At 39.4% G+C, this 26,311-nt stretch overlaps 2 protein-coding genes across 3 annotated transcripts in view; one reads left to right on the top strand and one right to left on the bottom strand.

Moving 5' to 3' along the window:
- The window catches only part of LOC148871824 (uncharacterized), a 38,850-nt gene extending 34,639 nt beyond the window's left edge, over positions 1–4,211 (top strand). Inside the window, exon 5 of the mRNA XM_088967842.1 lies at positions 3,889–4,211. Coding sequence (XP_088823968.1) covers positions 3,889–4,076 — 188 coding nt within the window. The 3' untranslated portion in view covers positions 4,077–4,211. The remainder of the gene's footprint in view (positions 1–3,888) is intronic.
- A 2,394-nt stretch (positions 4,212–6,605) lies between these two features.
- Positions 6,606–24,631, bottom strand: LOC148871825 (uncharacterized). Of its 2 annotated transcripts, none has more exons than XM_088967844.1 (3): positions 24,230–24,450; positions 23,753–23,803; positions 6,606–6,867 (listed from the first exon to the last, which is right to left on the bottom strand). In XM_088967844.1, the coding sequence occupies exons 1-3, from the start codon at positions 24,300–24,302 to the stop codon at positions 6,767–6,769; spliced, it is 225 nt and encodes a 74-aa protein (XP_088823970.1). In that variant the 5' UTR covers positions 24,303–24,450; the 3' UTR covers positions 6,606–6,766. The 2 variants fall into 2 exon arrangements, with proteins under 2 accessions (XP_088823970.1, XP_088823969.1); XM_088967843.1 differs by lacking the exon at positions 6,606–6,867 and adding an exon at positions 8,235–8,649 and having other exon boundaries at positions 23,766–23,803; positions 24,230–24,631.
- Between the last annotated feature and the right edge of the window lie 1,680 nt (positions 24,632–26,311).

The following is a 26,311-nucleotide window of genomic DNA, read 5'->3' on the forward strand; positions in this document are numbered from 1 at the left end:
TACTTCATTTATATTGTCTACCATATCAAGCCAACTATCATTAATCTTCCCATTTAAATTCTAATTTCCTTCTATTATCAATATATTTCTATATCGAGCTAGCTTTTCTCCTTTTAAGTTTCTCACATAATCCTTGGACACCCAATTTCTCCTCTATTCCTCTTCAATTTCCTAATGCACACATTTACCATCAGTAGTCTATATTGTGTTGTTAAGCTTTTTCTCAGAGCAACTTTGCAATGCTTACACATCATTCATTCTGTTCTCCTTGCAAGAAAAAAAAATCTATTTGACTTATGTTTGACCCACTTTTAAATGCTATTAAGTGTTCATCACTTTTTTCGAAAAAGGAGCTTACAATTGTCATATCATAAATTACTGCAAAATGTAATATTGTACCTCCTAATTGTCTTTTAACGTTTTCTTCTAAACCCACTTAAGGTGCATAAGCACTAATTATGTTAATGATTTCCTCACCTAAAACAAGTGTAATTAAAATTATCCTATCCCTAAATCTTTTAACATTAACATTTTCATTTTTGAAATCCTTATCTACTATTATCGCTACACCATTTTTATTATTTACCTCTCCTATATGCCGCAATTTGTATTCATCAATTTTTTTGGCCTTTTTATCCTTCCGTTTAGTTTCTTGTAGGCATGCAATATTAACCCTCTCCTCTTCATAGTGTTTACTAATTCCATAGTTTTTCCCTATTAATTTTTTACATCCCAAGTGGCTAAACGAAGTCATGTTTATTGAACTAGTATAGATATGCTAAGTCACAATAGGGGGTAGCTCATCCCCAATGCCCATAACACCCCCCCCCTCCCCTTCCGGCAGAAGCAGAAAAAAAAAAAAATTGTGGCTCGAAACTGAAACAAAGACAGAAAACCCTTAACTTACTCCCCCCCCCCACAATACACTTCCCTTGGAAGTTGGATCAAAACCTGACATAACCCCACCCGAGAGCCCTTCAAAAGCAAACAAAGCTCACCCCAAACCTTTTGCAGTTGAACTAAACATTCTCTTTCTTTTTTCTTGGCATACCTATTCTTCTTAACCATCTTGTTGATTCCAACCCCAAATAACCCCCTTTCAATCTATCAAACACCTTCAAAACTGGCACGGGTCTGCTGAACCTTTGGGATGACCTGACAGCTCTTCTTTTCTCCATTAAGATCACTAATCCTTTCAAGCTCAAAGAATCATTCTTCTCAAACACCTACTTCGCAACCAAACCATCTGCCTTCAGTTGCTTAGGCTTTGCTTCACTCTAGAGTCTTATCACTCTTCTCCCACTCTGCCTCTAGATAATCTTCAACGGGGCTTAAAAAGCCCTCGCTGTTCTTCAGGAGCGCACTAGAACCTTTCTTCCACTTCCCTAAAGGCTTTCATTGCAAAATCCTCTGTCCAAGAAAAAAATCCTAGTATCTTACTTAACCTCTTTAGTAATAATCTTTTCGAAATCGGCTTTCTTCTCAGCTTCATGGGTCTCATCCAATTTGATCTCTTCATCCTCCTCTTCATTCTCCCTCTCCAAATCATCCTCAAGGGGTTTCATTCTATATTTCCTTCTTCTATGGAATACCTTTGCTCTATTAACCTCCTTCCTTTTGTTTCCTTCCCTCTCCTCATCTTCTTTAACAAAACCATCCTCTTCCTTCTCCTTCCCCGAACAATCCTCGTCGTCATTTGCTCCCTTCCTCAAACTGATTTCCTCTTCCCCTTCCACTCCTTCCAACCCATTTGAAACTCCCTCCCTTCCGCTTATAGTAAACAAGTTAGAACCTTCCTTGATCTTTCCACCAAACCATTGAATCTGTTTGCCTTAACTGCTTGTGTTTCGCTGGATCCAACAGTAGTTTCCCCTTTGTTCTCCTCTTCATTGTCTCCCAGAAATTCCTCTTTAGCAACCAGACCCACGGTCTCTCATTGCATTCTTATTAAAGGAGAAGAAGAAAGACTGGAAAGTTCGTTTAATATTTCCCCTTTCTCACTGGTCACGTGCTCCCTAAAGAGTCCATGAGCCTCCTCCATGTCTAAACTATTATTCCCATTATTCTCATTTGACCCACCATTTTTTCCCAGCCCATCAGCTTTGGGCTTCACCATAACAAGCCCAACCAAGTTACATAAATTCCCCCCCATGTGGTCCCTTACCTTATCACCTTCATAAGTTGTATCCTGATCCACAACCCAACTTGACCCATCCACCCAGCCCAACTCCTCTTCTACCGCTCTCTTAGGCTTCTCCACCGCTCCTTCATGTATCTCCACCGAGTCTTGAAACTCCTGCACATGCAAACATGCACCAACTCCACCTGTCATCATTTGAAAACAAGAATTTTTTGAAAGCTACCCTTCTCCAAGTCCCAATTCGAAGAGACTTCAGCGTGCACTGTTCCTTTCACATTCTCCAGTCTTTGCTTTGGCCAAAAGTAGGTAAGTACCCTTAACTCTTAACCCATCGATACCCTGAAAATTATGTAAGCATTCCTTATCAGTCCCTTCATCTTCCTCCCTGCAAGCTTCCTTCCACAGAAGCTTCAATGGAGGTTGCTAACTGTACAGAGAAGAGAAGATTTTTGGCCATCACTTTCACCTCCTAGGAATGTCATCCAGCTTAACTCCATTGATGAGTAAAGCTGCTGAGTGCAAATCGACAGTGAAGCCTACTACCAACTTCCCTCCACAAACTTGCTTCCAAAGATGGAAAGGAAGTCCGACCAAACAAACAGTAATGTCATCTTCAAAAGACGGTCTTTGCATTGGACAAAGAAGACCATCTTGAGATCAAAATATTACCCTGATCTGTCTGTAAACTTACTGCATCCAACTCCACTTCTTCAACCAAATCAATAAGAGCTTTTTGTTTTTTAAAAGGTATGAAAATTACCTTTAAGTTTTAAACCTCGACTTACCACCTCTGCGATCTTCTTCCAATCCTGAACCTTCTTCAATTCAGCCACCAGCATCTTATCCCAGTTCTTTCCTTCCTTAATGTCCATCTTGCAATTCCAGTTCCCTCTTGCAAACACTATGGTGTTTTCTTACTCAACATCTACCAGAAACAAGAAAACCCTGTTTTTCCGTTTTAAATTTCTTGGCTGTAACAAGCATATTCTCTAAATAAACAGTGAAGCCTTCCAAGATGTTGAATAACCCCACCCTTCTCTCATTCTTCCTTCTGGGAAACAAACCAGCTGTTTCCAACCTTTACCAAAAAGTTAAAACAGGGCAATGAAGTTACCTCTGTTATTCCTCCTCTCTGCCTCATACCTCCTTCCTTTGGTCTCCGTGTAACTTTTTTCAATCCAAACATCTCTCCTTGTGTATAGCCATATGCAACAAAATTCTTGAACCACACAACCACCTCATCTCCAATCAGAACCACCCACGATTTCTCCAGTTATAATCTTCAGAGAAACTGTTCCTCCAACTCTGACCTCTTTGAATAAGAGATTTTTTTTCTTCAAACTGCAAACGAACCTTGACTACTTAATAAACATAAATTTTCAAAAACACCAATATGACCTTTAGGCTCAGTTTGGAAGGAGTACAAATGCAAATATGTAGAGTGCAAAATCTTGTATTTTATATTATTTGGTATATATTTGCACTATACATATTTGTATTTGTACTCCTTCCAAACTAAGCCTTATATGCAAGATGCATCTTCACCCTCATCAACACCACCCTATAGAACACTTGATAGCTTTCCTTTTCATTTTCTATTTAATTAGTGGAATCTATTTGATGTCAGCTAGCAATCAAAAACTAGCATTACAGGCAAATGATTGTCTCATAAAATATTGAATCATTTTGGAATATTCTTCTTTCTTCATTAAGTCGATTACACTATTTTCTGACACTCCCTTCTGCAGAGGTACAACCTGGAGATGAAAATGAGATTCAACCTCAAGATAACGTGAACCAGCATGTTGAAAACGAGAATCAGCCAGAACCTGGTGCAAGGGATGGTATAAACTGGTGGGGGATTGCAAAGGAGATCCAGATGATTGTTGTTGGATTCATCACTTCCCTCCTTCCAGGGTTTCACAACATCGATTAATTCACTGTATAGATCACCAACTTCATGGAAATACATTTATACTTGATATTGGACTAATATTCTTTCTACCATTTCATGTATAATACATAATTATCAAAGAAAAAGGTATAATACATGCTAATTATTTCTTTTGTATCCTTTTTCCCTTTTTCGTGCCGGGGGTATTTATTTTTTCAAGGAAAAAACGAGAAACATCACTGTTATAGATGACAGCAACCAAGGCGGTTTAATTCAACTAGGACAACTAGATCAACTAACAATTTGTTGGCCAAAAAATTATTCTTTGAGGTATTTTTCCCTTAGAAGGTTGAATAATTTCTCATCCTAGCCCAATTAGCCTTCTCATCAATATCATAACTTTGTCTTTCCGGCAGTTACCAAAAACTTGTAACCAATGAACCGGTATCATAAAGGTGTAACTAACCAATCACAGTAATATTTTATTAAAATTCACCGAGGATTGAGTGATGTGGTTTGATCGGTCAAAATTCTTCCAGTATCATGTCTTTCCAACAGTATAGATTTTCCCTAAATTTAAATATTGGTTTTCATTAATGTTTACGACCCACCCATCACCTGGAGACAAAGTAGGGATGTAACTTGAGTTGGCCCAAATTAGCATTCTACATTGAATTCGATGGTCAAACCGATGAATTGTTTAAACCGTTCACAAGTCATGGTTTAAGCCAATTAAAACCTTCAATTTAAATTTATTATATGCAATATGTTATATTTATATATATGGATTCGACAATGATACCAGAAAAGCTTACAGCCAATGAACTGGAGTGGAGTGCTTTGATTGGTCAAAGCTTTTCCATTATCATAGATTTTCCCTGAACTATGAAAAATGGAAGTGAAATAACGGAGAAAAAGATGAGACCTGTGAGGCAGAGAATGAAAGGGCAAAGAGAAATTAAAAGAAAATTATTGGTTAGTGAAAGGCAACAGCAATGGCAATGGAGATGGTAGCAGTTCTTAAACAATCTCTCTCTCTCTGATCTAAGGATTTGGATTTCTCTGGTCTGATTGGTTCAACCCAGATGTTTGAAACTTTGAACTAGTAACCCACCACCCAGAAAGAAAACTGGTTGCATCTTTAGTTTGGTTTTCTAAATATTGATTTTCAGGTTTTGGAACCTGTTAGGAATCGTGTAAAGGAATTACACCATTCATATAATTATTGATTTTTGTCCCTAAATCTATGGACTGTGATCTCTTTAAATCTACAAAACGATTTCACCCACAAATCCGCATAATCAAGACTGCTACTTCAAGGTACCAATCTAGGAAATTTCAATGCCAGTTCCAATAAAAGGATCTCAAAGAAATCTAGGCCCCATTTGGTTTGCAGGAATAGGGATATGGAATCGGAATTGGAATGGGTTATTCCAGTTCCAATTGTTTGGTTGAGTAGAAATGGAATCTCATTCTCATTTCTGCTGGAATGGCATTTCACATTTGAGGCCTACCTTGGAATGAAATTTCATTCCTGCTGGTTCCAATTTCTATTTCCATTCCTGTCTGAACCAAACTATGAGAATAAACCATTTCAACTCCAATTCCGATTCTGACTACCAACCAAACGGACCACTAATTAATTTCCCACACGTGATATTACTAATCAATTACTAAATCTGTCCTCCCGAATTTTTTTAATGGATGAAAATTTTCTCAGCATTAGGCTGCTCTAATAAATACTGGGGATTTTGAAAGGAAGCCCAACCGTTCTATTGGTATCAAATGAAAATCATGCTAATACAATGGTTATGGATATAGAAAGGTCATCACGTCACTGTTCTTTGCTTGAGAAACTTGGGAGGACATAAGAAGTTGACACTTGAGTCTTGACACACCACTCGGGTACAAGCAATATCAAAGCCCACGACTGTACAGCTAGAGAAAAGAAATGGTCGACTATACATCAATCACCCATCTTGACATCTCCATGTTGTCTTGGAAGTTGGGACAATCAATAGAGTGAAAGTTTCATGTAGAAACTTGCCAAACCGCAGAGGGAATGGAGTTCGGAGTCCATTGTATGCTCGCAATCTGTTAAAACAGAGACAGGATTTCCCGAAAGCAAAAACCATGCAAACATCCTGAGATCATGGCATCCAACTGCATGTTGTGAGAGTTTGGTTTCAGTCGGTGCAAGCTGGTGCTCACACCATTCAAACAGTCTCTTGCAGAATATCTTCCCATGAAAACAAATCACACAAGTACAGATATTCTTAATGCAAGGCTGTAAATACTGAACGGGCTTTGCACTGACTGAAGCCTATCTCATATTGTGAATATCTCCCCATGAATTTAACATACAAGCACAGGAGATATTTCTGTATAAATGGGCTCCACAAGAGGGGTAGCCCTCTCCCAAAAGGTTGGATCCCCGACAGAAGGCAAACTCGGCCCCAAATCTTGGCCACAACCAGCTAGAGACTTTACCAGCAGTTTAGGTGGCACCTTCTCTCCCTTATAAAGTAGAGACCACATTATTTTACTTCTCACGAAGAAGGCAGTCAAATATGAAGCAAAAGTAAACCAGACGTGCATTCAACCTACTGCACTCCATGTATTTACACCAGTGCAAAGCACTACAAACTGAGCCTAACAAATCACTGCCTACCTTAAACCTTACAAACAAACAAACAAACAGTCACATGTCCTGATGATAATTACCACTCAAACTATAGCGGTGTAGGTGCAACTCTTTCCACCTCTGCTGTGCCTTTGCACTTCACGTCGGACCAACATATTTGAAAATCACTTCTATTACGGACATACGAACCTGCCCTCATGGATCCAAACAAAAATGTAGATGTGATTGAAGAGTAAGAAATATAGTCCTGATGATATTTAGTTGTCTTTGAAAAGTGTTTACTGTTTAGTTGATAGTTGATACATCATACATACATTCCATTCTGGCCAAATTTCGTATCAGAGACGTTTTCTGAAGAACTTTGAACTCTTGATTTGTCAGAAAAAGTAAAACCAGTCCCAACTTATTATAATCGGACTTAACACAGGAGAGGGCCTCATAAAAGAGAAAGGACCCAATAGTTGTTTGTCTCCTCATTGGTGTGTGTCCTTGGTAAATCTGATGGTAAGTCTGGATATCATTTACTAATTTCCCGTCAGTTTGCTAAAGCCATTTGGGAATGGTTTACTTTTTTGTTTGGTGCAGGTGGACTCCCCCTTCGAATGTGCAAAGCTTACTTCCATGCCCAACTGCCTAAGAAAAAAGGCCAAGATCATGTGAAAATGTATTAGGGCTGCAGTATGTTAGACAGTTTGGGAGGAGAGAAATTCATGGATTTTTTTAGATAAAGAGAAAAGCTTGAAACTTGAAAGTAATATTGGAGATTATTCACATTATGATGATACATTGGTTGAAAATTTCAGAACTGTTTGCAGATTTCTCAGTTGATGAGATACTAAAGAATTGGAAGGAAATTGCAGAATCAGCTTCAGCTAAGGAAGCATCAAGTTCTTGTTGGACCCCTCCACCTTGCGGCCTTATCAAACTAAACTTTGACGGCAGTAGTTTGGGCAATCCAAGGCCCTCCGGAATAGGGGGAGTGAAAAAGATGAGAAAGGGAATCAGTTAGCTATGTATTCTGGTCCAATTGGGGTGGGAGATTCCTTGAAGGCTAAGATACTATGAGCTCTTGAAGGGGTACAAAGAATCAAAGACATGCATATTAATAAATTGATCATAGAAAGTGATTCTGAAATTGTAGTGAACTGGTTAAAAGAGGACAACTCCAAACTCTAGAACTACAGCAATGAAAAGAGAAAACTTAAGTGACTGACTAAGGACATTGAAATTAGTTGTACATGGATAAAGAGAAGTGCAAACTCATTGGCAGATGGTTTAGCTAGGCAAGGGGTGAACAGAAACTCTATTTTTTGGGCTGTTTTGTAATTGATTTACGATTTGGGTGTACATTGATGTATTAGGGAAATAAGATTTTTTAGCTCCTTAGCTATGTAATTTCTCAAATCTTTAATAAAATTCACTGTTATTGATAAAAGAGAGAGAGAGAGAGAGATTTGCCTTAAACAAGATCAGTTGACGATGAAATCACACCAGCTGTACCCAAAAGATGAATCTTAAAAGACACTTGACTTTCTAAAATGGAGTCTCCACCCAAGTTTAAAAGAATACCTTCTTCCAAAAATCGAAGAAGACAAAAGCATGATATTATACTCTAAAAACAAGAATCCCTCCCAAATACAAACTCCAAGTGCAGTCAAGTGGTAAAAAGAAACAGCAAAGCCGAACCATCAACATAAACAAGAAAGGCAGAAATATTGGATTATGTAAATGCCTAATTTTCATCAAAAGATCCCCACATCCAAAGAGGCCGCCTTTTAATATTCTGAAAACTCAGACATTAATTTGTAACTGGTGGTTTTTTCTCCAAAGAGCAACTTATTTGATACATAACGGAGCTCAATAAGACTTCCCACAATGTATCAAGCTTCCAGCTCCCAGGAAAAGACCAAAAATGGCTGCACTGCCAAGTGTGGTTTGGCCAATGTACCTAATCTTCAAAAGACCTGGGACCTGCAATCCAATAATGGACTTAGGACTGACGGTAACATGTATAATATAAGAGTACCATCCTACAATTTACACTATAAGCTAAGCCCCCAAACAAGTTTGAGAGGCTAGTTTGCTTGTTGGGGCTAGACAAATGTACTGTGAATACCAGCGAAGTCCTTTATTTGACCAATGGATAAAATCCAAGGAAAAAACAATAATAAACACTATAGGTTAATCACTGGTAATATCATACACCTTTGTAGGATATAACTGGAAAAATAGAAATTTCAAACACAAAATAAGGATATAATTGTTTTAATGGAACTTTGCAGAGATGTTTAAAAGAATGGTTTATATGGAACAATTTGATTTGAAAGCCTTAAAAGCAGATTTTTCACAAAAGAAATCCCTTATAGAAAAAACAAGTGCCAAAATTCCAGAAAGGTTTCAGATGGAGTTTTGGAATGAAATTTGGTTGGATAAAGGTCAAGAAAATTAGGACTGTCAACATATTCCAAAAGTCCAAGATCTAAGCCAATTATTTCAGCCCATCAAAAAAGAACTAAAATTATTTCAGAATTAGATTATCCATTTGCATAAACAGATTGGATTTAGATTTTAAAGGTTGCATCGTCATCATAGTCCAGATTGGATTTCGATCTGATTATGATCCGAGTCCAATTAACTTTTACAATAACATACATATCATCATCATCATCATCCAAGCTTTATCCCAACTATATGGGGCTGGCTACATGAATCCTGTTTAGCCATTCTGTTCTGTTTAATGTCATATCCAATGTTAAATTATAGGCGCTTAAGTCATTTCTTACTAGTTACTACTACCCATACACCTATTTGCATGTGTGTGTGTGTGTGTGGGTACATATATATATAATGCACATACACATAATATATAATCATATGAAGTTTATAATAATTAAATTCACTAATCTACATTTATATAAATTTATTCCAAAGTAATCTACATTTATATAAATTTATTCCAAAGTCAAAAAAGAGATTATTTTTATAGTTTTTTAGTATTTTCTTTGTTTGAACTTTTAAGATAGTGAAACAGACTCGTATTAAACTGAATTTTGATGGAACTCCATTGTAACCTGGGCTCATCCAGAATTAGGTGGAGCTTTCAAGGATGAAATGAGTACAATAGTGGCTCTCTTCTCAGGACTGATAGGGGTTAGTGATTCCCTAAAATAGGCCTGTCTAAAAATGAAAAAAAAAAAAAAAAACTAGGAAATGAAACAGATAGAGGAGACTGGTTAATCATTTCAAACCTCCCTTCCCTGGGGTGTTCTCTTTGGAAGAAAATCATGGAAGTCTATCCTCTTCTTCACAATGGTCTGTCCCCTAAGTTGCATTCTGGGCACCGTCTGAAATTCTGGAAAGACAAATGGTGCAATAACAGGTCCTTATAAGAGCTGTTCCCCTGCTTTTTCAACTTGCAGAAAATCAAGAAGCAATTGTGGCCCAATGCTGTGAAGTGAATGGAAATAGAATCGCCCGGATTCCTTCTTTCAGAAAACCCTTTCAAGATTGGTAAGTGGAACAAGTGGTGGATCTATTGGGCTTGCTTTCGAACCAGAATTTGAACCTTTTGGAAAAAGATTCTTGGACCTGAGATTGGAATACAGATGGCATTTTCACTGTGAACTCCTTTGCCAAAGTGTTATCAAGTGGAGAGAGTGGGAATTTCCCTGCTGTTAAAATTTGGAGGCAGATTTCTCATTTCAAAGCGAATGCTCTGCTTTGGGCTGTAGTTTTGGATAGAAACCTAACTAAACAGAATCTGGCCAGGAGAGGAATTTTGATTCAGAACTTGTTACGTGAGCTTTGTGGTCAAGCTGGAGAGGATAATAATCATCCTTTTGTCCACTGCCATATATCGGCAGCATTATGGGATCATTTCCTCTCTTCTGGTCTTTCCTAGGTCATGCCAAAACAGGTGTCAGACCTGTTATGGAGTTGGAATCTGCAAGGTCTCTCTAAGCTGGCAAAAAGTGTGTGGTGGGCTATCCCTGCAGCTGTGATCAGTTCTATCTGGATGGAGAGAAACAGAAGAATCTTTCAAAACAAAGCAAAGAATGTAGACTGTCTCAGCTCCTGTGCTGTGGGAAAATTAGTGTCATGGACTGCAGGTGTGAAAGGCTTCCAGTCTAGGGTACTTGGAACTCAGTAGCCTCAGCTGAGGTCCAGAAGTGTATTTGAATTGTAATGTAAGTTGGGAGATTGTTCTCAGTTTTTTTGCTTCTTTTATGGGGGCTTATTTGTATGCTCTGTTTCAGTTAATAAATTTACCTTACCTTTTCAAAAAAAAAATAAACCTAAAGAAAAATGGACCAAGATCAATTTGTCCCCCAAAGATGTTGAATGAACAACTTTGATGAACATGTAGATTTTTTATAGCTGTAATGGATGCTTGGAATTAAATAGAAAATATAAAAGAGAAACTACTGGATGGGATGGGAGCATATAATCACCTAGGCATAGAAATCACCTTTTTATAATTAAATGTGAAATGGTTAAAAGCCTTAGGAGGAAAAAAAAACTGACTGTCCAGGCTAGACACCAAGGACTAAAAACAGCCAAATCTGACAAAACAAACCAGAAAAAGATAAAAAAAAAAAAAAAACAAGAACAAAAAATATGTAATTACAAAAGAATCCCAGATCCAGTTATTCCCCAAATACACATTGAATCGAAACCCCATCTCTGGCCTATCAGCTGAGGCATTAGCCAATCGAGGAATCCACCTGAACGAGCAATTCAGGTTAACCCCAAGATATTTAACTTCCCTAACCATAACTCTGAATCTCCAAGGAATTTCATTGTCAGAATTAAGCCAAGAAATAAGAACTCCCTTCAATTATCACATTTCTCCAGCTATGTTGTTTTCCTGAACGTCTCACACACAGACAAATTAATGTTGAAGGAAGTTGTTATTTCAAGACATCAAAAGGAAAGCAAAGAGAAGCTGTGGTATCATCCATATCAACATAGAAGAGTAAATTTGTTTTGGTAACTCTCTAAGTGAGCTGTTAGGAGCTCTGTACGTGCCCAACATGAGCCGTACATCTCCAAAATAACTTTCCGTGCATTTCAATATAATGGTATTACTTCTGCCCCAAATTTTAGTTTGCATATTTTGGCTTCATTTCTAAATCATTCCCAGGCAGCATAATCTAGCGCCTACATATGGTATTAGAACCTTTGTTATCAAGTCTTTCTGAGAGTTTGAGTCAAAAAGAGAGAGGAAAAGACAATTTTTGCACTACCGCCATAGCCCCAATATCTTTTGTCCCAAAATTCAATCCTTGAAAATCTTCCCAAAAATGGGTGAGTTCCACTAATGGGGTAAGATTCCAAATGGAATTCCCATTAAGTAATAACCAGCAAAAGCCAATGAAGATGTGGGTATGTCTACCATGGGCAATGTCCCAATGAATGAAAGAAAAAAGGGAAACTCCCATCAGTTTTCTCACAAGTGTGATTTTACAAAATATAGCAATGGAATCAAAGGATGGAGTTTAAGAATCTGTTTGAACGAGTTAACAACAAAGTTAAGGATTCCACCACCGGAATACACGACTGAAGACGTTGAAAGGAAATCCATGTGAATATCCATTTACGCCTGAAGGGACAAGTATGAATATTCTCAAGAAATCACACCATCACCAAGAAAGAGACTGAGCAGACTGCAGCAAGAGAGGTGATTCAGAAAATTAAAGAGTTATATGGGGTTCATATCAAAGATGTAAATTTTGTTAGGGTAGGGTTTTTACCATGAAATCCTTCTACTCAGCTCTGTTAAAGGACCAGCAGGTTTCAGATTCTATGGGAGGGATCTGGGGGAATTCCATTCCACCTAGAGTGGAAGCTTTTGCTTGGTTGGTTGCCCTGGATAGTATCCTAACAGTTGACCACTGAAAAGCAAAGGACTGTATTTAGCAAACATCTGCGTTATGTGTGGCTCGGATGAAGAAACTGTCTTACACTTTCTCTCCTTGTAAGACTAAAAACATCATGTGGAAATTCCACTCCTCTTTATTCGGGCAAAGAGTATTTCAGCCAAGCTCAGCAGCAGAATATTCTCCACTTGGCCAAGAATTGGGGGAAGTAGGAAAGCAAGGATAGTATGGAGCTGCATTCCCTTTGCTGTGTGCTGGACACTGTGGAACAAAAGAAATAAAAGGATTTTTGAAGACAAATCTAAAAATACTGAAATTCTGGTGGCTCTGGTTGGGAAATTAGTTTCAGATTGGGTATGGATGCTACCAGATCTTGATCAAGTCAGCAGATCAGACTTGGGGGAGTATTTCTGGAATGTGCTTGAAATTCAATCGTTGTAACTTGTCTCAGTTTTGTTTTGGCCTGTGCTTTTAGACCAGTTTGTTTTGTTTTGTAAGCTAGGTGCCATCTTATCACCTATTGTCTGCATCTGTTTTTTGATTTAATAAAATTTTGTTTCATTTTACTCTTCAAAAAACATTATTTTTGGGTGACAACTGAAAAAGAAAAAAATAAACATTGATAAATTAGAATTGGAGAATATGGAACTCAAAGCCCAACTGTCACAGTCCGTTGCTAATGATGACCCAATTCAAGTTGTTGACATCTCCGATGACGAAGGCAGCGTCCAAGGCAAAAATTGAAGATTTTGGATTTTTCAAATTACTAGGGAGGATATTGGGACATAATTTGAAAAATACCATTAGTCTAATAGTTATGATGAGTTAAAACTTCGGTTATGGTGAATTATGTAAAGACTGATTTGCATCTCTTACACTTTCTTTCCCCTTTTGGCTCTTGGAGCACATTTTTATGTTGTATCATATGTACAATATTGTTTTTCTTTTTATTCTTTCTTGTAAGTGAGGGACATAATTGTCCTTTCTCAGCCTTGTATAGAATTCATATATAAGATAATCTTGTGGGACATGTGACTCATTGAACACACCCTTACATTCTAGTTTTTCTCTAGTTCGAACTATGTTAACATAGTAACAGAGCAGGTCTCTCAAACATGTCTTTGATTGAGATCTATTTGTTGTAAGGCTTACTTAATTGTTACTTTATAGCTGCTGTTAGTAGGCTGTTGGACAGTTACAGTTGTTTCTTTTTTCTTATTATTCTGATTCTAGGATATGCCGCCAGGGGCATACTTGTAATTTCTGATTCTTTTATGAAGTTAATATAAATAGAAAACTGGCTGACTTTTTTCCTCTCAACAGTACCTCTCTCTCTCTCTCTCTCTCTCTCTCTCTCTCTCTCCCAATCCCCACGAATCACCACATGGTATCAGAGCAGGTTTTCTGGGTTGAAAAAGACCTACGATCCCTCCTGCCCTATTCTTAAAAAGTGTTTGGACGTGGCTGTTTCTGCAGAAACCCTAGCAGGTTCTTGGCGGCTGTTTCTGAAGAAACCCTAGCAGTTTCTAGCGGCAGTTTTTTTGGGAAACCCTAGCAGTTTCTGGCTACAGTTTTTTTGGGAAACCCTAGCAGTTTCTGGCGGCAGCTTTTGTGATTTCTTTTTCTTGGCCGTAATAGCAAGAAAACCCTAGTCGGAGAAGGGTGATGCTGGTGCAGACTCCTCTGTTCGATGCTGTGAAGTCAAGTTCAGATTAGCACCTTCGTACAAGTGCTGAACAGGTGTGTTTTTTTGTTTCAGTTTGTCTCAGCCTTCTTTGGCCGATGGTGCGTAGGGCTCATGCCTTGATTCTATAGTTATTTGTTTGGACGTTGGATGGTTAGAGTGTGTGAACTACAGTCAGACTGATTGTAACGTCTGCATTGGTGGTGCTGAGCCGATGACTAGACTGGTTTATTGTTCTGTTTGGACGTTGTGTTAACTGAACCCCTTGTTCTCAGCAGTATTCCCTTTGTTCTCAGCAGTAATTTAATGTTCTTTTGCTCACATTCTAGGAGTAAACCCTGAGTTGCTCACATTCTGATTGTGGCAGCTGTGTTGTTGGGTGGTATTTGGACTGGTTTTCAGTAGTATTCGATGGCAAGTCATGAATTAACTTCATCAGGGGCTACACCAACCCACAGCACAGCGGGTATGGGAGGTGAAAACATGGTTTTTCCCATGCCAATTACCCCTTTAAATGGTCTGAACTACCTGGAGTGGGCTAAGAGTGTAAAACTCTATGTAACGGCAAGGGGTAAAGCTGGTTACATCAATGGAAGGGTGAAAGAACCCAAGGGTGAGACGGCTAAACATGATAGGTGGGACCAAGAAAACAGTATGGTAATGTCTTGGCTCCTCGCAGCCAATGGAACCTGATGCGAAAAAGAATTTTATGTGGGCAGACACCGCCAGTGAGATCTGGGAACAGGCCAAAACTACATATTCTGAGCAAAGGCATTATGCCAAGGTTTACCAGTTGCAAGCTGAATCCTCAACATGTAAACAGGGAAACCGTAGCTTGTCTTCATACTATTCAGCCCTTACCTCCATATGGAAGGAATTGGACCATTATTAGGCCATAGAGTGGAAGCATGATGATGATGCTAAGGCCTACAGAAAGCTAGCCTCTCAGCAACGGGTGTTTGCTTTCTTGTTGGGATTGAACCCTGCATATGAACCGTTGAGGGTGCAAATCCTAGGAAGCAAAGAGTTGCCTACGGTTCACGAGGTATACTCCTTTGTCTAATCTGGAGAAAGCAAGCGGAATGTGATGGTTACAATTGAGGGGAAGCAACAAGTTGCCTTGGCTGCAATGAATAATAGCTCCACGAGAAAGAAGACTGACCCTAAGAAGGCGGATGATAAAGATAAGTTGTTCTGTACCCACTGTAGGCGTTCACGACATACACGTGACACTTGGTGGGACATCCACGGGAAACCCAAGTGGCAGCAAAGAATCAAGAATAGGGTAAAGGTCATTTGAAGAAAATGAGCACAGCACATGTGGCAACCCAAGATACTCAAGTTGCCGGTAGTACCCAGGACCACCCTAATAAGTCTGACCCCAAGGAGGATATAATGAATTCCTTCAGAGAGCACCTGGAATCTTATGGTAGGGCCTTGCAGCAAATGGACAGCTCAGTCACTGGTACTCCCTCTACTTCATTTTCATCTACTTCAGGTAATATGGCTTCTGCATTCCATGTCACTCCCACAGATTCCCCTTGGATCATTGACTCGGGGGCCTCCAACCACATGACCGGTAAGCCTAACTTATTCCAGTCTTATAGCCTTTTGTCAGGAAGGGATAGAGTGAGACTTGCGGATGGCTCTTTTTCTTCCATTGTAGGCCAATGATCAATATCCCTTCCCCATGGCCTTAACTTGAATTGTGTATTGCATGTCCCTCAGCTTCCCATAAACTTGCTTTCAATTAGTAGCATTACAAGCTCCTTGAATTGTAGTGTGACGTTTTTTGCTGACTCATGTGTTTTTTAGGATCTAACTTCTGGGAGGACGATTGGTAGAGGAAGCCTAAAGGATAGTCTCTACATTCTCGACAACAAAGCTGGTCTCTCCGTGTCATCCTCAAAGTCGCATAGTCAATCAAATAAGAGTCAAATTTTCTTGTGGCATAGTCGTTTAGGTCATGTTTCTTTCGAAATAATAAAATCTTCGTTTCCAGTTTTATTTAAGTCATGTTCAATGTCAGAGTTCATGTGTCAAACGTGTCAATTGAGCAAACAATGTAGAACAACTTTTCATGTTGTGTATTCTGATATATGGGGGTCTACTACCAATGTAATCTCTGAGGCCGAATATAAGTACTTTATTACATTGATCGATGATTACTCTCACTATACATGGGTAATTCCTATGCGTAGTAGAGACGAAGTTCCAAAGATAGTGAAAGACTTCCAGAGGATGGTGTTTACGCAGTTCCATGTTGAAATACAGATCTTCCAATCTGATAATGCGAAGGAATACTTCCATGGGGAGCTCATTGAGTTCTTCGCCTCCCACGGATCTATTCATAGGAGCTCGCACTAGAACACCACAACAAAATGGTGTTGCAGAAAGGAAAAACAGACACCTTCTTGAGGTAGCCCGCGGGATGATGTTACACATGAATGTCCCAAAAAGGTTTTGGGTGGATGCTATACTTGCAGCTGCGTATGTCATCAACCGAATGCCCTCCAGAGTACTGAACTACATGGCCCCTCATCAGTTATTGTACCCTCGGCCTCCATTATTTTCCATCCCCATGAGAGTCTTTGGTTGTCGGGCCTTTGTTCACGATTTGTCTCCATCCTTAGGTAAGTTAGACCATCGGCCCATTCCTTGTGTCTTTCTGGGGTACCCCTCCTCTCAAAAAGGGTATCGATGCTTTGACTCAGTTAGTTGTTAATTTTTTGTGTCTATGGATGTGTCCTTCTTTGAGTCCGAGCCATTCTTCCCTCCTCCTCAGGGGGAGAGTCGTAGTGTGGAAGAGGAGAAGCAGGTTCAGGTATCTCTTCCTTCTATTCCGGACCTTACTCCCTTCCGTGTCTTCCAACGTACACGTCGGAGAGATCAGCGGTGTGATAGAGATGTGGAGCAGCCAAACACTGAGCAACTGACATCATCAGACTCCCAAGAGGTAAGTCCACCCCCTAACCCTACTCCTACTGTGGATGACCTTGACATTCCTATTGCCCAACAAAAGGGAGTCAGGTCCTGCACTACCAAACACCCCATTACCCACTTTGTCTCCTATGACCACATTTCCCCCTCGTACTGAGCCTTCCTATCGGCAGTTGATTGCATCCCTATTCCCAAAAATGTTGCAGAAGCCTTAAAATGCCCTGAATGGGTAGATGCCATGAAGGAGGAGATTAATGCCCTCAACAAAAATCAGACTTGAGAATTGGTAGATCCTCCAAAGGGGAAAGACCCCATGGGGTGCAAATGGGTGTTCACAGTTAAGCACAAGGCATATGGAACAGTTGAAAGGTACAAAGCAAGACTAGTGGCCAAAGGGTACACACAAGTATATGGGGTTGACTATGGTGAGACTTTTGCCTCGGTGGCTAAGATGAACTCAATTAGGGTTCTCCTGTCCTTAGCTGTTAATCTTGATTGGGAATTGCATCAACTGGACATAAAGAATGCTTTCCTGAATGGTGACTTAGAAGAAGAGGTATACATGGTTTAACCTCCTGGATTATGTGCCAAGGGGAGTGAAAATAAGGTGTAAGCTACGAAAGTCTCTTTATGGCTTAAAACAATCTCCCAGAGCCTAGTTCAGTAAGTTTCACATGGCAGTTCAAGAGATGGGATTCAAACAATGTCAGTCTGATCATACACTCTTTGTGAAGAGATGTCAGGAACAGGTTGCTGTATTGATAGTGTATGTAGACGATATCATCATTACAGAAAATTAGAGCTCAGAGATACAGAACTTGAAACAATTCCTTGCATCTAAATTTGAAGTGAAAGATCTAGGACTCCTAAAGTATTTCCTTGGGATTGAAGTTGCCCGCTCAGAAAAGAGTATCTTTGTCTCTCAAAGGAAATACACCCTTGATCTATTACGGGATACAGGTAAATTAGGTGCAAGACCGGCAGATACTCCTATGGATGTAGACCACAAGCTAGGTGACTGTGTTGGTGAACCTCTTAAAGATGTGAAGCAGTTCCCAAAAGTTAGTGGGAAAGTTGATTTATCTGTCCATGACCCGTCCAGATGTTGCCTATTCCGTTGGGGTCCTGAGCCAGTTTATGCACTCTCCTAAGAAGCCACACATGGAGGTAGTAGAGAGAGTCCTTAGATACTTGAAGAAATATCCAGGAACTGGCCTACTATTCAGTAAACACAATCACCTAAAGGTGGAAGTCTTTACAGATGTTGATTGGGCAGGAGTTGTGGATGATAGAAAGTCCACTAGTGGGTATTGCACATTTTTGGGAGGAAATCTGGTGACCTAGAAGAGCAAGAAGAAAAGTGTGGTAGCAAGGTCAAGTGCTGAAGCTGAATATAGAGCTATGGCACATGGGGTGGCTGAAGTCCTTTGGCTAAAGAACCTTCTAAGGGAGCTTGGAGTTGTTGTTCATAGTCCTATGTCCCTTTACTATGACAACAAGGCTGCAATAAGCATCGCCAACAACCCAGTCCTACATGAGAGGGCCAAGCATATTGAGGTGGATAAATACTTCATAAGGGAGAAACTGGAAAAGGGAAATTTGCATCCCTTATGTCAACTCCAAGGAACAACTTGCTGATGTCCTTACAAAGGGGCTTCCGTGCTCGCGGCACAATGAGTTATGTGACAAGCTGGGCATGATAGACATCTTCAGCCCAACTTGAGGGGGAATGTTGTAAGGCTTACTTAATTGTTACTTTATAGCTAATGTTAGTAGGTTGTTGGACAGTTACAATTACTTGTTTCTTTTTTCTTCTTTCATTTTTCTTATTATTCTGATTCTAGGATATGCCACCAGGGGCATACTTGTAATTTCTGATTCTTTATGAAGTTAATATAAATAGAAAACTAGAGGTCTTAGTGAAAAGGTAACAAACCTAAAGGAGCTAATAAAAGGATTTGAAAGTGTCTCTAATTATCTGGAGGTAGGGGAGGTCGAGGCTATTGCGAAGGGTCTTAAGTGTTCCACCTCTACTTGGCCTATGTCATATTTAGGGCTTCCTTTAGGGGCAAATCCTAGGGAGAGTAGATTTTTGACCCCAGTGTTAGAAAAGTTTGAGAAGAGATTAGTCTCATGGAAGAGGAACTATATTTCTTTAGGAGGGAGAATTACCCTAATAAGAGCTACCTTGGCTAACTTACCTACCTATTATTTGTCTGTCTTTAGGATACCAGTTAGGGAAGCTAGGAAACTGGAGAAGTTGATGAGAGACTTCTTATGGGAGCCGGGACAAGAAAAAAATGATCACTTGGTTAATTGGGAAATTGTGTGCAGAAGTAAAGAAGAGGGGGGTTTGAGAATTGGGAGGGTAACTAGAAAGAATCAAGCTCTGTTAGGGAAATGGTTGTGGAGATGGCCTTTGGAAAGAGAGAGATTGTGACATGAGGTGGTGGGAAGCATTCATGGGAGGTCAGAGAACGGATGGGATGCTAGTGTATCAAGGCAAGTTAACCTAGCAGCACCTTGGAAGGCTATTCACAACACCCTTCCTCAATTCCTCAATTTTATCAGGTATGAAGTTTGTTCTGGCAACCCTATCCTTTTTTGGGAGGATATTTGGGTAGGAGACTCACCGTTAAAGGAGTTGTTCCCTTTGCTTTTTTCCATTTCTTTGTACAAAAAAGAGGTGGTCTCAAAATTTGTCTCACCTTTGGGAACACCCTTAGATCCTACTTGGGATTTTCGGTTTCGTAGAGGACTTGGGGATGCTGAAATTGAGTCTCTTTCTATTTTGCTTGGTTGTCTTAATTAGGTTTGTTTGGATCCTTCCAAGCCAGATAAGAGGGTTTGGACTCCTAGACCCAATGGAACCTTCACTTGTGCTTCTTTCTTCAAGTCCATCTCTCAACTTTCTACTCACTAACCCTTTCCGTCAAAAGAAATTTGGTATTAGCCAGTTCCCCCAAAAATTATGGCTTTTTGTTGGGAAGTTTTCCATGGGAAAGTAAACACTTTAGACAACCTACAAAAGAGAAGACATTTTCTCTGCATTTCTCCTAATTGGTGTATCCTCTGTAGATCTCACGGTGAGGATTGTTACCATCTATTAGTACCTTGCCCCTTTTCTGCAGACCTTTGGGCTTGGCTACTTTCGTTGTTTGGGGGTAGTTGGAGTCTACCAGCAGAAGTTCACATGCTCTTCAACCATTCTACCTTTTATTGGCCTACAAAAATAGGGAGAATTATGTGGAGATGTGCTCGTGCTACCTTGACTTGGACACTTTGAGAAGAAAGGAATCTCAGAATTTTTCAAGACAAGGAAAGGAACAGCCAAGATTTGAAAGACTGTGTGTTAAACAGGGCAATACATTGGCTGAAGACCTTGGAAATCTTTCATCAATTCTCCTTTAATGACATTTGGAGAAATTGGTCAGCAGTAGCAAGGTGTTCATCTCTAAAGGACAAATCAATTACAAGCTGGTCTCCTCCACCCAAAGGCTCAATAAAGTTGAACTTTGATGGAAACAGCATGGGTAATCCAGGATTATCCGGAGTGGGGGGTGCTTTGAGAAATGAGAAGGGAGAAATTTTGTTGCTCTACTTAGGTCCCTTGGGAATTGAGAATTCCATCAGGGCAGAACTTTTAGCTATTGTACAAGGGGTCCAATTTGCAAACCAGCTGGGGGGTACAACACCTAATAATCGATGGGGATTCAAAAGTGGTGGTGGGTTGGTTGAAAAATTCTGAAGAGGCAATGTGGCGATACAAGAATGAAATGAAGAAATTTAGTTGGTTGACAAGGAATATGTTGGTCACTGTACAGTGGGTGGGGAGATCAGCAAATACCTTGTCAGATGTGTTAGCTAAGCAAGGGGTAAATAGGGAAGAATTATTTTGGGCTAAGTTGTGATTCCTGTTTTTCTTTCCTAGTTTACTTGTAAGTTTCAAGGAGGGGCTGCAGCTCACGCCACTCATTGGGATGATGTATGAACTCACTCTAATTTGCTTCTGAATCAATAAACTTATTATTATTCATAAAAAAAATATAAATAGAAAACTGGCGGCAGCCAGTAGTAACTTTTTTCCTCTCAACCGTACCTCTTTCTCTCTCTCCCAATCCCCACGAATCACCACACTATTTATTGGACTTGTAAGGGAGATTGAAGGGCTACTAGATCAACCTACTTGCATCAGTTTGGGAACTCTCTGATAATTGTTTTGGTCAGCACAAGCTTTCCCTCTTTTTTTCTGGAAAATCACATTCAGCCCTAAAGTTTTTTCTCTTTCTCTTGATCTGCTGCTTCAATCACCTTGAAACTTCAGACCTGAAGTCGCCCAGGTCAGTTTTAATTGTTTGCATAATTTTTTTTTCTGGATCAGATTGCCTTTGAGGGGTGTTTTTCCCTCTTCTCTGTTTGACAGTCCAGTAAACATACCTTTTTTGGCCTGTCATCTGTCTTCAACCTTTGTCTGGCTGATCTATGATTGGGTCATGATCCCCTTTGTGCTGTGTGATCACTTGCATATCTGATATCAAGTTTTTGGTTTATTTGGTGGTGTGGCTGCCTTGTTTTCCTTGGGTTTTCTGGAATCCTTTCGCTGAAATGGCTCTGGAGAAAAGAGATATTCTGCCTGTGAAGTTCAATGTGACTAATTATGCATTCTGGAAGTTCAATTTCCAGAAAGTTAAGGATTGGTGGTTGGAAAGTAATCCTAGTGTGAATTGGGAGGGAATGAGGTTTCATAAGAAATTGCAATACCTTAAAAATATAAAATCAAGGAGTGGAATCTGACGGAATTTGGGATAATAGAAGAAAGGAAGTTATTTGTGATTGAGAAAACTGAGGAGATTGATATGAAGGCAGAAGGACTCTTGAGAAGGGAGATAAAAACAAATGTGGAAGTTGAGGAAACAGCTGGAGGATATTTTGTATAAGGAGGAAGCAAGTTGGACTCAAGATGCAAATGGTTGAAGGAAGGGATAGGAATACAAAGTATTTCCATGGCATGGGAAATGTAAGGAGGAAGAACCAAGGAATTTCATCTCAAAATTGGAAATGGAGGGTTCAACTGTTACCCAACAAAGTGAGATTGCTAGGGCCTTTGTGACTCATTTTAGATCCATTTATAGAAGACCATTAAATGATCATGTGTGGGTTGAAGGTTTGGACTGGTCAAGACTAGCTGTGGAGGAAAGGGAGTGGTTACAAAGGAAGTTTGAACTGGAGGAAATTAGACTTAGTCACTAGTTGAGTTTTCGTATAGCTTGGTCCACACCCTGGGTCCAACCAAGTGCTGAACCGAATCACCTCAACAAAAGACTTGAACCATACCTCTTGAGTTTCCATTTTAAAATTGTTTGAAAACCTTCCTTTTTCATTTACCTTTACTTCCCAGTCAACCAAAGAGGATTATTCCCTTTCCCCTTCTATTTTTTCTTTCATTTGCAATTACTGCTTAGCAGTCTGTACTTATAAGACTATTTGATCGGGTATTCATTGTGTCCATTCTACAAATAAAATCTCTCCTCTTCATAAAGAGAAAGCACTCACAATTGAAGACACTCTATGGCAACATGACATCCAGCCTTTTGGATCAGATCAAAACCCTGATAAAAAAGGTGCAGTTTTTCCTTTGGTTGGTAACCTATAGCAATGAGATTTACTCTTCTCATGGAATTAAAAATAATGGGACTAGATGTTGAATGACAAAGAAAATGGTTGTGTCTGAATCAAGAGATAACCTAGAAAGAGGCAATGGTGATGGTCTGGAATCTATACCAGTGAATCAGTAGTCAATAAATTGATAGTCAGGAAAGGATGACAAAGATACACAACAGTTGTTTAACATGCATGGAGTCAAAGACATCTGAGCCTAGACCTACATAAGTTTGACTAGTTGGCATGTAACATGTATAAATGAACAAGGAAGGCCAAAGAAAGGTTTGAGCCAAAGTAAGAATTTTTCAGTTGGGTTCTATCAATTCAGATGCTTTGGGAACAAATAGAGAATTTTTCAGTTGGATTCTATATTTCTATGAATTCAAGATCTGTGACATATCTTACAAAAATTTTTACAACCAGGATTCTTCTCTTTGAGAATAACAAAGAAATGGCTGGTTAGACAAGGAACTCATGCTAGTCCCTCCATGACTTCAGTTCTGGAACATAATATTTGGCAATATTGCAGCTGAGTTGTAATATAAAGCAAAGATCATCATCGTAAAGTTGGCTATGGCCAACAAAGAACCTTTTTATACTTTGTTCATAGTGGTAAACTGGTAGTTCTAAAGAGAGGGATTTTTTAGATATTTACCAATCCCTAAGTTTCTAAAATATACCTCCTCAGAAAGGTAAAAAGTTATATTTGAATATCCCTGAATTCAAGGGGTCTTCAACCACATAATTACCAGGTTTTGTGTGGCATATATTTCTCTTTCTTATTTCTGCGTATTCATGTACATGCATCAGGAAAAGCATTACCGCAGAAGAATGAGCCAACAGATGAATAACAGAAATGTAGCAAATAGAACCACGGGATTGGCCTTATCTGTCAAAAAGCAATAGCTACCTAGCGACAGTACCTTGTACCGGATGGCTTCATAAGTTCCATAGACAGCACCTGCACAGAAACAGATAGTTCATGTCTCCAGAGACACAATTCAATTAATAGAACTAAATATCACTTAACGCCATTACATGGCAACACGAAACAACACAACATATAATCTATAAAATCACACAAATAAGAAATCGAGTTCACCAATACAGTAAGAAGGGAAACAGGAAATAGGGGAAAAAGGAATTCCTATAATAAAGCAAATATAGTACATTCAACACCGCAACTGTCATTCAAAGCTCTGAAGATTTGACAAAGTTACATTATCCTAAAAAGTTAAGGGTCGAATCAGCTTTCGTGCTCGAGATTTTAGGTTTAAATTAGCGGAAAAAATCAAACAGAAACCAAAACGAAAGAAAATCAAGAACTCTGAAACAATACTGAAAGTAGGATTTTAGGGTTCCAGCGGAAGGAGGGAGTGAAGATTACCGACAGCGCCACCAACAGCACCGCCAACGACAACGCCTGTGGTGACCCGACGAAGGCAGCTATCACTCGCCATGCCTCTTGCTTATTCTTCTTCTTCTTCCCCGTTTAACACTCTCCCAGTCTCCCTCACACTCGCTCTCGCAGCTTTGTCCAAGAAGGGAAGTAGTTCAAGAAGCAGGCGTCTGAATGAACTGAGAACCTTCTTTCTGTGGGACTTTTGCAGGCCGTTGGATGAGAACCTAATGATGATTTAACCGTGAAACGGTTGGACCAAAGTACGGACTAGGAGTATTGGACCGAGGCCCAGGCCCAGTCCTCAAATTTTCAGGCGGCTGTGTTAGAATTGATCGCCCCTAGTCAGCCCACTTCGGCTCCTAATTCTTGTTGCCTTCTGGATTGCTTCCTGTTTACTGCAGTTAGGACTCTTCATAAGAAGACGCAACCCGATCAACCCGGACCGACTCAACCCGTGTTGGCCGGGTTTTCTTCAATGTCGGTCGGTTTCGGGTTGTAAAAAATTAAAAACCGATGGTTCGGGTCATGAAAACTGAAACCGACCCAAACCAAACCGACTTAGTAGTTAGTATTTAGTTCTTAGTTAGTAGTTACAACCTACTTAGTTTCTACTTAACTAAGTTGTCTCTATCCTAGTTACAACCTAACTTAATTTCTAGTCTTGTAGTTAAGAATGACATTAATAGCATGTATTGTAAGACAATTAGACAACGAATTTTTTTGGAAAAGTTTAAAGAAAAGAATCAAACGATCCTAGTTTCTATGGTCTTTTACACCAAATAGGCAACCAATTACAATTATAATTACGTGTCATTTTTTACTTAGATTATAAGGTTTATTGAAATATACAGATTTCAGTATTCTTTCTCTAATACAGTTTGACTTTCTATTTTCTTGATAACTTCTATTCTAACTTGGTCTGTCCCCTTAGCCCCTCAAATCAAGCACAATCTCTAATACAATTTGACTCTCAAGCATGGTTGAACTTATAATCGAAACCGACCCAACCCGACTCAAATCGGCCAGGTCGGTTTTGCTTAACACAGGGTTGGTTTCGGTTTCAATTTTAGGTAACCCGATCAGGTCGGGTCGGTTGGAAAAATCTCAGTAAACCGACCCAACCCAACCCATGAACAACCCTAACTGCAGTCGGGGGCTCAAACCAAGCTCTTGCACATGATTTTCAGGTTCTGGACAGGATATGGACATGAAATTTCAAGATTGAGCTGGGTAGACCGAGCCCAGTAAAGCCCAATCAAAACCTACCTGAAGTTCTAGATAAGTTGAAGGGGCTAAAAGGTAGGGGTGTTCATTATACGGTTCAAACCATAAAATTGAACTGAATCAAATTGAATTTGCAGTTTGGTTCGGTTTACACCTAAAAATGGTTTGGTTTGGTTTAATACTATAGTTTATGGTTTCAGTTTGGTTTATTAAAACTGTAAACCAAAATTATATAAACCAAACTCTAAATTGTAAACTGTAAACCAATATGAATATATGATGTATAAATATTATATGTAATATAATATATCTAAATTGAATGCATAAAATTGTAAATGTATAATAAACTCTTTATTTTATAATAAAATAAAAGTTTTAAGTTTTAATTTTTAGGGAAGCTATTTGGGCTTTCTAATTGTATTAAGCCCAATAGAATCATAGAATGGTCCAAGTCTCCAAACTGTATTTGAAATCGCACCAAACCATAATAAAACAGCTTGGTTTGGATTGATTTCCATACCAAAATGGTTTGGTTTGGTTTGGAAATTTCTCAAATCGTAATGTACCGGTTGCACCTGCACACTTGGTATGGCAAAATCAGTTTTTCTCTTACAAAAAACCCAGTTTTGAACTTATCCCACATTGGAAAATTATAAGTTTTGTTTCCAGATTTTCAATAGGAGCTGATTTACACTCCTTAGAATTAGTAGAGGAGAGTATGGAGATTCGATACCTCGCAACGCGCTCGTGCACGTGTGTGTGGCGCAATGAGGCGCTTTCAAGGCACACTTTGCTCGCACCCGCGTGGCTCGCGATAGACAGCTCTGGTATTGGTGCACTGAT

The sequence above is a fragment of the Nelumbo lutea genome, chromosome 2, assembly GCF_056320005.1.
Source record: "Nelumbo lutea isolate HS-2025 chromosome 2, American lotus-T2T, whole genome shotgun sequence".
NCBI classification, from domain to species: Eukaryota; Viridiplantae; Streptophyta; class Magnoliopsida; order Proteales; family Nelumbonaceae; genus Nelumbo; species Nelumbo lutea.